At 41.8% G+C, this 14295-nt stretch overlaps 1 protein-coding gene across 4 annotated transcripts in view; it reads left to right on the top strand.

The window, feature by feature from the left end:
• The window catches only part of LOC110529974 (anion exchange protein 2), a 53904-nt gene extending 41442 nt beyond the window's left edge, over nucleotides 1-12462 (top strand). For all 4 annotated transcript variants that reach the window (XM_036985514.1, XM_036985513.1, XM_021612676.2 and 1 more), the window contains 3 exons: nucleotides 10367-10536; nucleotides 10893-11066; nucleotides 11258-12462. In XM_036985514.1, the coding sequence (XP_036841409.1) occupies nucleotides 10367-10536; nucleotides 10893-11066; nucleotides 11258-11335 (422 nt within the window). In that variant the 3' untranslated portion in view covers nucleotides 11336-12462. The remainder of the gene's footprint in view (nucleotides 1-10366; nucleotides 10537-10892; nucleotides 11067-11257) is intronic.
• The last annotated feature ends 1833 nt before the right edge of the window (nucleotides 12463-14295 follow it).

Genomic DNA, 14295 nt, shown 5'->3' on the forward strand with positions numbered 1-14295 from the left:
TGCCCAGCGCCGCCAGTGCCGCCCGTCTGCCCAGCGCCGCCAGTGCCGCCCGTCTGCCCAGCGCCGCCAGTGCCGCCCGTCTGCCCAGCGCCGCCAGTGCCGCCCGCCTGCCAGGAGCCGCCAATGCCGCCCGTCAGCCAGGGGCCGCCAGTGCCGCCAGTCAGCCAGGGGCCGCCAGTGCCGCCAGTCAGCCAGGGGCCGCCAGTGCCGCCAGTCAACCAGGGGCCACCAGTGCCGCCAGTCAGCCCAGCGCCAGCGCCGCCAGTCAACCAGGGGCCGCCAGTGCCGCCAGTCAGCCAGGGGCCGCCAGTCAGCCAGGGGCCGCTAGAGCCCCTCCGCCCGGAGCAGCTGTCCCTCTGTCCCGAGCAGCTGTCCCTCTGTCCCGAGCAGCTGTCCCTCTGTCCCGAGCAGCTGTCCCTCTGTCCCGAGCAGCTGTCCCTCTGTCCCGAGAAGCTGCCCCTCTGTCCCAAGCAGCCCCTCTGTCCAGTGGGGTCATTGAGAGGGGTGGGCATGGTGAGTAAGCCACGGAGGCGGACAATAAGGCGGACTGAGACAATGGCGAAGTGGGGTCCGCGTCCCGCGCCAGAGCCGCCACCGCGGACAGACGCCCACCCAGACCCTCCCCTATAGGTCAAGGTTTTGCGGCCGGAGTCCGCACCTTTGGGGGGGGGTACTGTCACGTTCTGACCTCTATTTCCTTTGTTTTTGTATTTATTTAGTATGGTCAGGGCGTGAGTTGGGTGGGCAGTCTATGTTTGTTTTTCTATGTTTTGGTCTAGTTCTATGTTCGGCCTGATATGGTTCTCAATCAGAGGCAGGTGTTCGTCATTGTCTCTGATTGGGAACCATATTTAGGTAGCCTGGGTTTCACTGTGTGTTTGTGGGTGATTGTTCCTGTTTTTGTGTTTGCACCAGACAGGGCTGTTTTGAGTTCTCACGTTTCTTGTTTTTTTTCGTTAGTTTGTTCATGTATAGTGTCGTCAATAAATACAATGAACAACCACCACGCTGCGCTTTGGTCCGCCTCTACTTCACAAGAAGAGAATCGTTACAGTTTGCATTTCTCCAGCCCCATCCCTCATCTTTTTATCGAATCTGGCGGGGACAGTGGCGATTTTATCATGTAAATCTTGGTGGGGAAAACAAAACAAAAACATGTAGATGCACGCCAGCAGAGCCACTACACAACACTAAACAATACATGAATTGCACTATAACGGTGAAAAACAGTGTCCACAAACTGTTGGAGCCTACATAAAGCTGTCCCAACAGCAGAGCTTTCTTTTTAGCACTATGGAGTGAATCCTTACCACAGCTACACCTGGCTATCAGCAGTCTTAATTCAGCCTCATTTATTGGCAAACATAGCTGACAATTAAGATGTACAAACTACGACACTATCATGACGTGGCCCTTTCTGGGTGTAGATCGTGGCTTCTCCCCCCCCCCCCCCCCCCTCACTCTCTCTCCTAAACCAGGTTTAGCACCTCAGGTCATAAATGCAGGGTAGAACCTACCATGCAGTATTCAGAGAGAGAGCGAGAACGAAGGACTTCACTTCGCCAAACTCCTAAATCCCCAAAATGGGAGAATGAAACATTCGTTCTAGTTTTGAGAATGTGGGAATGATCCTTGTACACTTACGGGATAGTTATGTTGAGTGTGTTTCATTTGGTGATCTCATGAAGGACAGGAAACACACAATGCCTTCTCTTAAAGTGTACATTTCCCAGCTGTCAGGTTTGCATCTAAATATTGTGAAACGTATGTGTTTAAACATGAAACTATTTATTAAAAGATGTAATTAAGAACTAGTCCGTGGCCACACCCTCGTGAGCCCAGTCATTAGGCGTCATGGAACCGTCCCTTTTCTACTGAAACGTATAAAACCCACCCCTGATGAAATTCACACCAGACCACGCAAACCCCGGTGTAAGCTAAAGTTGCAAATGATTGAATTTCTAAGACCGAAACATGCGGGGTGATGCTGGTATGTGTGGTTTAAACTACAACTCTACCAAAAGACAAGACTATACCACGTGGAGCATTGGCTACACGGCTGGAAATGGTTCAACTCGATTCCTACAGAACAAGGGCGAATCTTAGACACAATTACTAGTCTGCAGCTATAAATTACGTAAACCTAGGACGAGAATACAGACAACCACCGAAGCATCTATTCTATTCTACTCTGAAGTATCCATTCTAACCACCTACAGGACGGTCGAGGATTCCAACAGAGAACAACGACATACGGGCGGCGTAAATATACAGTTGAAGTCGGAAGTTTACATACACTTAAGTTGGAGTCATTAACACTCGTTTTTCAACCACTTCACAAATTTCTTGTTAACAAACTATAGTTTTGGCAAGTCGTTTAGGACATCTACAATGTGCATGACACAAGTAATTTTTCCAACAATTGTTTACAGACAGATTATTTCACTTAACTCACTGTATCACAATTCCAGTGGGTCAGAAGTTTACATACATTAAGTTGACTGTGCCTTTAAACAGCTTGGAAAATTCCAGAAAATTATGTCATGGCTTTAGAAGCTTCTGATAGGCGATTTGACATAATTTGAGTCAATTGGAGGTATACCTGTGGATGTATTTCAAGGCCTACCTTCAAACTCAGTGCCTCTTTGCTTGACATCATGGGAAAATCTAAAGAAATCAGAAAAAAATTGTAGACCTCCACAAGTCTGGTTCATCCTTGGGAGCAATTTTAAAACGCCTGAAGGTACCACGTTCATCTGTACAAACAATAGTACGCAAGTATAAACACCATAGGACCACACAGCCATCATACCGCTCAGGAAGGAGACGTGTTCTGTCTCCTAGAGATGAATGTACTTTGGTGCGAATCCAGTTCAAATCCATCCCAGAACAACAAGGACCCTGTGAAGATGCTGGAGGAAACGAAGTACAAAAGTATCTATATCCACAGGAAAACGAGTCCTATATCGACTTAACCTGAAAGGCCGCTCAGCAAGGAAGAAGCCACTGCTCCAAAACCACTGTATAAAAACCAGACTACGGTTTGCAACTGCACATGGGGACAAAGATCGTACTTTTTGGAGAAATGCTCCTCTGGTCTGATGAAACTGAAATAGAACTGTCTGGCCATAATGACCAATGTTTGGAGGAAAAAGGGGGAGGATTGCAAGCCGAAGAACACCATCCCAACCGTGAAGCATGGGGGTGGTAGCATCATGCTGAAGGAGGGACTGGTGCACTTCACAAAATAGATGGCATCATGAGGGATGAAAATGATGTGGATATATGGAAGCAACATCTCAAGACATCAGTCAGGAAGTTGAAGCATGGTCGCAAATGGGTCTCCCAAATGGACAATGCATAGCATACTTCCAAACTTGTGGCAAAGTGGCTTAAGGACAACGAAGTCAAGGTATTGGAGTGGCCATCACCAAGCCCTGACCTCAATCCTATAGAAGATTTGTGGTCAGAACTGAAAAAGCATGTGCGAGCAAGGAGGCCTACACACCTGACTCAGTTACACCAGCTCTGTCAGGAGGAATGGGCCAAAATTCACCTAACATATTTTGGGAAGCTTGTGGAAGGCTCCAGAAAAGTTTGAGCCAAGTTAAACAATTTAATGGCAATGCTACCAAATACTAATTGAGTGTATGTAAACTTCTGACCCACTGGGAATGTGATGAAAGAAATAAAAGCTGAAATAAATAATTATCTCTACTATTATTCTGACATTTCATACTCTTAAAATGAAGTGGTGATCCTAACTGACCTAAAATGGGGCATTTCTATTAGGATTAAATGTCAGGAAGTGGGAAAAACTGAGTTTAAATGTATTTGGCTATGGTGTATGTAAACTTCCGACTTCAACTGTGTATACATTGCAATTATTCTCGAATGAGCGGCCGTTCATGTACAAACGATTAGCATTTAAATTAATATAATTATAGACTGTGTGTAATGAATCCATTTGTCTTTCCCAGTCTTTCTCAGTCCCACGCCCTTCCCTTTGTCTACCAAGCCGTCATATCGGCTTAGCCCACTAGGCACTTTTCTACCATTGTTGGTAACCAATATCTTCTGTTTGTTTGTGATGTTTTTCTGTGATTATTTAGTTAGTTAGTAAATAATGAATTATGCCAGTTTGTATATTCCTGATTCATAAATTATGCTAGGGTTCATGCAGATAACCAAGAATTTTACGACGTTCAGGTGAGACTGATAGAAGGTATAGAATAATTAATGATAGACTGCTATTGATATAAAATATCTTCAGATTTTAAAGAATGGATTCGGGAGATAACCACTCTATATAAACTAATGCTTCCGTGGTGCTCCGGATTCCTAATGAGTTAGTTATTGCCTGATTTATTTAATCAAATAATTAAACGTTAGGTAACCGATTAGAAAATTGCATGTCATCTCATTTAATCATACTAGAGACACGACAGCATAAAGGAACGATGAGCGGATAAGAGGCTATCCATAATTTAGATTAAGATGTTAATTAGCGAGCTAAGACAGACGCAGTCAATATAACTATTTGTTCAACACTTTTGAAATGTACAGCGACAGAATTCAGAACATGGGGCGTTCTTACATTATTCTCCCTGTACACCAAGTCAGTACTGTAGGATAAATAAAGGGGGCATATAAGCAGACAATGAAAGCTCTTACAATATTTGATGATGACATTTTATAAAACAGGTGTCATGGAAATTCTACACAGGGACACTCAAAGTCAATCTTAAATGAATCATCCTTTATTATCAGTGAGCTGGAGAGGTTCCAACCAACTCAATGCACCAAGTATACATGTCGATCAGGACCTTCACCCGGGGCAGTCCCGTTAGTTCTCTTATATATAGACAAGTTATATTTGAATGATTTAGCTTATTCATCATTAATTCATCATTAACGTTTGCTTTATTCATGTGACCGACCAATACTGGGTCATGCATATGACAGACCAATACCTCATCTCTTCTTCTCTATAAGCTGAGACCTTGAAACTGAAATATCCCTTTCTCAAAACAAGGTTATGCGCATAGTGTCAAATTGTAGATACTGATATGGAGGACTTGTTCAATCAGTCACTTGCATGAACACAGAAATTGGTTATTAGAAAAGCACCAACATAACATTTTCCATCACACAGGCTATAGGCTACATGTGTACCACCAAGTCAGAATAGTAGGCTAAGTTATGAGGGGGAAAGGGACCAAATTGTTGGGGTGAGGCACATGGGCTACTAACAGCTTGCTACACAACATACACTTAGCATTACTTTCTTATCTACAGTATACATATCTCCCTAGCATATTACATAATGTATGCAGCAGCATACATTTTTGGACTCACCTTGCTGTTCTGTGCTCACTTGAACAGGAAAATGACATGGCGGTCCTTCTTGTTGGCAAATTTTGTCATCAAAGTCTGGCATTCTCTGGATTGATGGTGCTTTCAAGACAACTGGGAATTCTGAAAAAACAAGGTTGAATCATGACGTCAGTGATCTTCAGGTCAGAGCTCTAGAAAGAGGCCAGAGTTCCCGACTTGGAATTCCGAGTTGGATGACCGTTCAAAATGTGTTTTCCCGGTCGAAGCTCGTTTTTCTCAGAGTGCCCACTTGTCTTGAACTCACTGAAGTCTGAGATTCCCTAGTTCTGAGTTTCCAGTTGATTTGAACGTGGCAGAAGTCATGCTGGATTGACAACATGGTCAATGTATTCAACCTTTCAGGCCCATGGTGTTGCATGTGAATGTTTATCCTTTTTAAGCTTGGAAAAGAGACCCTTAAGGATAGTAAAGAGACAACACTGGATTTACTGTGATGACAATTACTTTATCAAATCAATTAACTATGTTTAATTATTACGATGATTAAATTAATCCTGTAACAATGAACTCATTAGCAATCTTGGGCACCATAGAGAAAAATTTGATTTAACGAATTACCGTTTTCCGAATGAACTCTTAAAGATATAAATATTTCAGTCATCGATCAGTCATTAATGAATTTACCTTCAGTCTCATTCTGAATGTTGCAAAATCCTTGGATATCTGCACAAACCCTAAAATAAATGATGAATCAGCGATATACAAATTGGCTTAATTATTTATTTACTAACTCAAATCAAAATCAAATCAAATTTATTTGTCACATACACATGGTTAGCAGATGTTAATGCGAGTGTTGGGAAATGCTTGTGCTTCTAGTTCCGACAATGCAGTAATAACCAACGAGTAATCTAACCTAACAATTCCAAAACTACTACCTTATACACACAAGTGTAAAGGGATAAAGAATATGTACATAACGATATGAATGAGTGATGGTACAGAACGGCATAGGCAAGATGCAGTAGATGGTATCGAGTACAGTATATACATATGAGATGAGTAATGTAGGGTATGTAAACATTATATTAAGTAGCATTGTTTAAAGTGGCTAGTGATATATTTTACATCAATTTCCATCAATTCCCATTATTAAAGTGGCTGGAGTTGAGTCAGTGTGTTGGCAGCAGCCACTCAATGTTAGTGGTGTTTGTTTAACAGTCTGATGGCCTTGAGATAGAATCTGTTTTTCAGTCTCTCGGTCCCTGCTTTGATGCACCTGTACTGACCTCCCCTTCTGGATGATAGCGGGGTGAACAGGCAGTGGCTCGGGTGGTTGTTGTCCTTGATGATCTTTATGGCCTTCCTGTGACATCGGGTGGTGTAGGTGTCCAGGGTGGCAGGTAGTTTGCCCCCGGTGATGCGTTGTGCAGACCTCACTACCCTCTGGAGAGCCTTACGGTTGTGGGCGGAGCAGTTGCCGTACCAGGCGGTGATACAGCCTGACAGGATGCTCTCGATTGTGCATCTGTAGAAGTTTGTGAGTGCTTTTGGTGACAAGCCGAATTTCTTCAGCCTCCTGAAATGCATTCAGAGATGCATTCAGAGATGCATTTATGTTGTTCTACTGTCTTTAGTTACATCACAAATTAGTAATGAATTTGACATGTTCTTTAAGTACCCACGGACCCTTCCAACTGCTTGGATTACAGAAATATTGTTTCATTATCCTATCTTGGATGTCACAGTACTACAATATCTCTATCTGTTGTAAAGAAGGGATTTTAAACTTCCCTTTCATTGTGTGGGAGAGAGAGAGTTCCTGCAGTTATTTACGACCGTTATAAAACTATGGTGGGAGAGAGGAGGGGGTCTGGTGCCTATGATCCTCACCCAAAAGAGCAAGTCATGATACCAGACTTGGACTACACACCCTCTCCACTGAATAGCATGCTAGTGATTGCTTTTCAACACTTGCAGTTAGCCACTAATTCCTTCCAAACCACTCATTGTTGAATTTGCGATTTCCAACTTGTTGTGTAATGTTTATGGCCGATGAGCGCCGAGACGTTTTATCCATAATTTCTTGAAAAGGATTTGCCAGTAGGTTGTCGACTTGATTCATGATGATGACTGCTTGTGTAGCTTGCTAGCTAAGATTTTGAAAGTATGATTTTGACATGATCAGTCCAATCAAAGCTACGGTAGATATAACGTAATTTGACATAATTTTATCCGTGTCCAATGACCATGAGCCTTCTTAGATGCTCACTTTTAATGTAACTTTATGGCAGAACCCAAGGGGTTTGAATTTTCAAACTTTCCCTGTAGATTTTGCGGTGACTTAGTGTCCCATAAGTGACAGAAAACTGAGCCAATCATGGTGCAACTAGAGAACATTACCAACCCCTACGCACTGTATTTTCCACTGGCTGCCCCACCACCACAGAAAGCACTGAGCTAGCTTGAAACACCTGCATTTTGGAGCTGCCTTACTCAAGAAAGCAAAAAAGAGACCATGTTTGTATGCGACTTTATTAACTCAATTATATTTTTTACATTGTTTGCCAACTGATATGTGATACGTATTAATGCCAATATAACAAACAGACAACAGACAATATAACAAAACAGACAACAACAAAAAACAGGGCTCTGTTGCCTGCCATGAATGACGGGTCGCCACTGGGCAAGGAGAACACTTTGTTAAAGTTTCGATTAAGGATTGCCACTTTAAACACCTTAAATAGTCATATTGTTATTACAGTGCCTTGCGAAAGTATTCGGCCCCCTTGAACTTTGCGACCTTTTGCCACATTTCAGGCTTCAAACATAAAGATATAAAACTGTATTTTTTTGTGAAGAATCAACAAGAAGTGGGACACAATCATGAAGTGGAACGACATTTATTGGATATTTCAAACTTTTTTAACAAATCAAAAACTGAAAAATTGGGCGTGCAAAATTATTCAGCCCCCTTAAGTTAATACTTTGTAGCGCCACCTTTTGCTGCGATTACAGCTGTAAGTCGCTTGGGGTATGTCTCTATCAGTTTTGCACATCGAGAGACTGACATTTTTTCCCATTCCTCCTTGCAAAACAGCTCGAGCTCAGTGAGGTTGGATGGAGAGCATTTGTGAACAGCAGTTTTCAGTTCTTTCCACAGATTCTTGATTGGATTCAGGTCTGGACTTTGACTTGGCCATTCTAACACCTGGATATGTTTATTTTTGAACCATTCCATTGGAGATTTTGCTTTATGTTTTGGATCATTGTCTTGTTGGAAGACAAATCTCCGTCCCAGTCTCAGGTCTTTTGCAGACTCCATCAGGTTTTCTTCCAGAATGATCCTGTATTTGGCTCCATCCATCTTCCCATCAATTTTAACCATCTTCCCTGTCCCTGCTGAAGAAAAGCAGGCCCAAACCATGATGCTGCCACCACCATGTTTGACAGTGGGGATGGTGTGTTCAGCTGTGTTGCTTTTACGCCAAACATAACGTTTTGCATTGTTGCCAAAAAGTTCAATTTTGGTTTCATCTGACCAGAGCACCTTCTTCTTCTTCTTTGGTGTGTCTCCCAGGTGGCTTGTGGCAAACTTTAAACAACACTTTTTATGGATATCTTTAAGAAATGGCTTTCTTCTTGCCACTCTTCCATAAAGGCCAGATTTGTGCAATATACGACTGATTGTTGTCCTATGGACAGAGTCTCCCACCTCAGCTGTAGATCTCTGCAGTTCATCCAGAGTGATCATGGGCCTCTTGGCTGCATCTCTGATCAGTCTTCTCCTTGTATGACCGGAAAGTTTAGAGGGACGGCCAGGTCTTGGTAGATTTGCAGTGGTCTGATACTCCTTCCATTTCAATATTATCGCTTGCACAGTGCTCCTTGGGATGTTTAAAGCTTGGGAAATCTTTTTGTATCCAAATCCGGCTTTAAACTTCTTCACAACAGTATCTCGGACCTGCCTGGTGTGTTCCTTGTTCTTCATGATGCTCTCTGCGCTTTTAACGGACCTCTGAGACTATCACAGTGCAGGTGCATTTATACGGACGGAGACTTGATTACACACAGGTGGATTGTATTTATCATCATTAGTCATTTAGGTCAACATTGGATCATTCAGAGATCCTCACTGAACTTCTGGAGAGAGTTTGCTGCACTGAAAGTAAAGGGGCTGAATAATTTTGCACGCCCAATTTTTCCGTTTTTGATTTGTTAAAAAAGTTTGAAATATCCAATAAATGTCGTTCCACTTCATGATTGTGTCCCACTTGTTGTTGATTCTTCACAAAAAAAGACAGTTTTATATCTTTATGTTTGAACCCTGAAATGTGGCAAAAGGTCACAAAGTTCAAGGGGGCCGAATACTTTCGCAAGGCACTGTATATGGTGCCATCCTCTAGTGAGTGAGTTGCTTTTGTGCCATTGATATTAAGCAAAACTTCTGATGTCGAGAACCAAATTCTTAGTATTGCAAACGATATTGAAAGCAAAACATATACCCAAAAGTATTGATAGCAAAACAAAATATTGCAAATGTAAATGTATGCAAAAAAAATGTTTGCAGTGAAATATTTTTTTATGAAAACATGGTTAAACAAAATGTCTCCCCCTTTTCTGCAATTTTTGGTTATCTTTTTCTAGTTGCAAGATTTGGCACATTCATTCAAGCAACAGAGCACCCCATTGCTGGTGTGTCTCTGAAGATAAGCAGGGTTCTAGCCAGTTCATGGATGGGAAACCAGATGTAACTTGAAGTTGTGTAAATTCTACAGGCTAAAAAAAAACACTTAGAAAATGTACTTGTGAAACTTTACTTGTCTGAAAACATGAAAATGTCAACAACAATTGTTTTTATTTTTCACAAGTGATTTGTTCACATGTTTATACGTCTTGGAAAACCACATGTTTTTTTCACGTGATTTTTTAAAACTTTTTTTTTAGATCCAAACACATGCTTCATAGAAATGGTGTGTTCATTTCCTAGGACAAATGTTCTTCTCACGTCTGTTCCTCTGGCTAGGTTTGTCCATTGTGATCGGAGATCTCCTGCGTCAGATCCCCATCGCTGTGCTCTTTGGGATCTTCCTCTACATGGGCGTCATGTCCCTCAACGGTATCCAGCTCACCGAGCGCATGTTGCTGCTTTTGATGCCTCCCAAGTATCATCCTGACCACACTTATGTCCGCAAGGTCAGTACCACTAAACCACAACAACATCTATGTTTGCAAGGTCAGTACTGCCCAAATCCCAATCATACCTACAGCTGCAAGGTCAGCAGCACTGCTTGAATCCCTACCACACCTAAGTCTGCAGGGTCAGTGTATTGCCCAAACCTCGACCACACCTACGTCCACAATGTAAGTACTACCCAAACCCCAACCACGCCTGAAAATCCTGTGCTGCAGAGTAGCTAAACAAAACTTAATAACCACACTGGTTCTATCTTGTAAAAGTGTCCTTAGCATCTGAAGGGCAAGGCCTTTGAAAGCCAACTACTGACTCTGACTAGAACTGCTATTCTAATATGTGTGTGTGTGTGTTCCAGGTAAGGACCCTGCGCATGCATCTGTTCACGGGGATCCAGCTGGTGTGTCTGGCGGCACTGTGGACAGTCATGTCCACCGTGGCTTCGCTGGCCTTCCCCTTCGTCCTCATCCTCACTGTGCCCATCAAATGGTTCCTATTGCCCCGCATTTTCACCACGCGCGAGATGCAGTGTGTAAGTCTCACCACACACACCGTCTAGCACTGTTGCCACCACCTAAAGGAGTTGTGTTTTTATTGGTTTTAGTTTTTAGGGGGCCTTTGTCTGAGAAATAATCTGTGGGAAAGTCTGATACCCTATGCAGCTGAACCCTGGCAATAAACTTGACCCTTGACTTCTACCCCTGCTCTCTCTTTGTGTCTTAGTTGGATGCAGATGACACAGAACCTAAGTTTGATGAGAGGGAGGGACAGGATGAGTACACAGAGATGGTGCCAACGTGATGGACATTCTGCCAACCACAATACACCCTAGCCCTACAGTATACTCCAGGAAGTTGCTCCAAACCCACCAAATCCTTTGTTTGTTCACCTGATATTTTATAACGCACCACTGATGGTTTGAAATGTTTTACTCATTTTTTTAAATGTAATTGTCTTGAAAGCTTTTTAGGGTCCCAACTCCCAAATCATATTTTTTTGTGTCTATTTTCACTATATTGCTTTTTGGAAGGTGGATTTGTCCTGGATGGAGTTTGAATTGCTATGTGTCAAAGACTAGAGCCCTATTCCAAGTCTCCACCTTCTGCGCAAAGTGTGCATCGGAATTGGGCTTTTAGCAGAAACCACATCCTCTGAGGTCATGACCTAAGAAGAAGCACTTTAATACGATAGGATCAGTACAGATGTAGTATACATCTTATCACATTGTACTGATGAATATATACATGTACAACATAGTCATAGACAAACATTTACCATTCAGTCTAGTTCCCACGGTTAGGCGTATCATTGCAGTAGTCTTTTGAATGTTACATATTTATTACTACTATGGTACATGTTTCATTCAAGAGTGGGTAAAATGTACACTACATGGTTCTCAATTCACATGATTTTACATGGCCCTCCAGTATGGCAAATTCATTTAATTAATGTTGTAGCTTCACTGAGAAGCACTTACTATAATGCACACTGACAGAAGTAAAAGCAACAAAAACCTGATAAATCTAATGGTTCCCCATCAAAAGGGCAACTAGGCCACGCTCAGTTAATTGTTGTTTTCAATGAGGAGGGTTTCTGTGCACAATTCCAATTGCCTTTAGACCAATACAATATGTTTAACTTGTACTGTACCTCAAATTGCTTAAATACATGAGTAGAAAATATTTGCATTATAGAGCTTTGCATTATAGAACCAATTATTTGCAGTGTGTGTTTGTGGGGCCTGTCCAACTCTCTTTGGGCAAATAGCATGTGACTGTGACACCATTATAACTTTATGTATAATATGGTTTGAATGGTATTTGCATTTATTATGGATCCCCATTAGCTGCTGCCAATGCAGCAGCTGCTCTTCCTGGGGTCCAGCAAAATAAAGGCAGTTTATACAATTGTAAAAAAAAAACATTACAATACATTCACAGATTTCACAACACACTGCGTGCCCTCAGGCCCCTTCTCCACCACTACCACATATCTACAGTACTAAATCCATGTGTATGTATAGTGCGTATGTTATCGTGTGTGTGCATACATGCGTGTGTCTGTGCCAATGTTTGTGTTGCTTCACAGTCCCTGCTGTTCCATAAGGTGTTTTTTTGTCTTTTTAAACCTAATTTTACTGCTTGAGTCAATTACTTGATGTGGAATAGAGTTCCAGGTAGTCATGGCTCTATGTAGTAATGTGGTCCTCCCATAGTCTGTTCTGGACGTGGGGACTGTGAAGAGACCTCTTGTGGCATGTCTTGTGGGGTATGTATGGGTGTCCGAGCTGTGTGCCAGAAGTTTAGACAGACAGCTCGGTGCGTTCAACATGTCAATACCTCTCACAAATACAAGTAGTGATGAAGTCAATCTCCTCTCCACTTTCAGCCAGGAGAGATTGACCTGCATATTACTAATATTAGCTCTCTGTGTACATCGAGGGGTCAGTCGTGCTGCCCTGTTCTGAGCCAGTTGCAATTTTCCTCAGTCCTTTTTTGTGGCACCTGACCACACGACTGAACAGTAGTCAAGGTGCGACAAAATTAGTTTAGTTTAGTTTAGTCATCTCAACTATCACAGTCACAAGCTATTTGCCACACTTGAATTTAAGCAATTTGAGGTACGATACAAGTTAGACATATTGTACTGGACTAAAGTCAATTGGAATTGGAATGTTTTATACAGGATATGGATCCACCTCTGGGTAACATAACGTTTTGTACGTGTAGGTGGTAACCAGATTTGACACTGTTGTTTAAAAGCAGCCCTTATTCAAATTGATTCATTATTTGCAATTGAATGAATACAACCCTAGCAATAAAGTAGCACTACAGTACCCAATTGTGTGTATTTGGGATGATACACAGGAGAAGCCTTCATTAATTAATTTGGCAAAAGGTGTCAATAATAAATAAAAAATCCTATCCTGTGGGAATGACAAACCACATATTATTTGAAGAGCACATACTGTAAGTCGCTTTCTACCGATCACATGCTGCTTAGATCTCACCATTGTGCTTCTCCAAACATGTTAAAGATGTTTGGTCCCATTACCTACATAGTCTTTCATACCTGAATACACTACATACCACGATTTACTTGATTTTCACTGTTGTGCACTCCTAGTTGTATAGTCTTGGTTTAACTGTCTGAACAACAGTATGTACAGTATGTCGGCTTTAATGTACAGGTAAACAAAAGTAGGAGACATTCTATTCAATACAAATTAAGGTATTTTTAAGTATGCACATATTTTTGGGCCCCAGTAGCTAATCATGTCTATAAAGCCAATGAGGATAGTCCATTAATTACAGCTGTTTCCATCTTAAAATGTCACTGAATGTGTTGTAACATACACAGTCATAATACACGTTATTGAGATTATGTTTACTTTCTACCAGAAAGTTAAACATCATACCGGTGCACTGAAAAATTACAGTTGTTTGCAAGTATTTCAAAAGTGTGTAGTAGGAAGACTGTGTCTCGTTGAATCACTGCAAAGGAAGAGCAGTGGCTGCCATGTATGTGTTTGTTGTCATCATGTGGTCCAAATTGCCTCCTTTGCAGATTTGCTTGCTGTTGTTACAGTTTTCAGTTTGTGTGCTTTGTCAAGTTCACCAGGTCATCTCATCTTTCCACTCAAAATACAATGTGAGAGAGCATAAGATGCCACAAATATTTTAGCATATTTCTGGATGCTAGCTTTGCAACGAAATTGGGGAGGAAAAGGTTGTTGTTTTTTTAAACCAAAAAACATTGCT

The sequence above is a fragment of the Oncorhynchus mykiss genome, chromosome 8, assembly GCF_013265735.2.
Source record: "Oncorhynchus mykiss isolate Arlee chromosome 8, USDA_OmykA_1.1, whole genome shotgun sequence".
Classification (NCBI taxonomy): domain Eukaryota; kingdom Metazoa; phylum Chordata; class Actinopteri; order Salmoniformes; family Salmonidae; genus Oncorhynchus; species Oncorhynchus mykiss.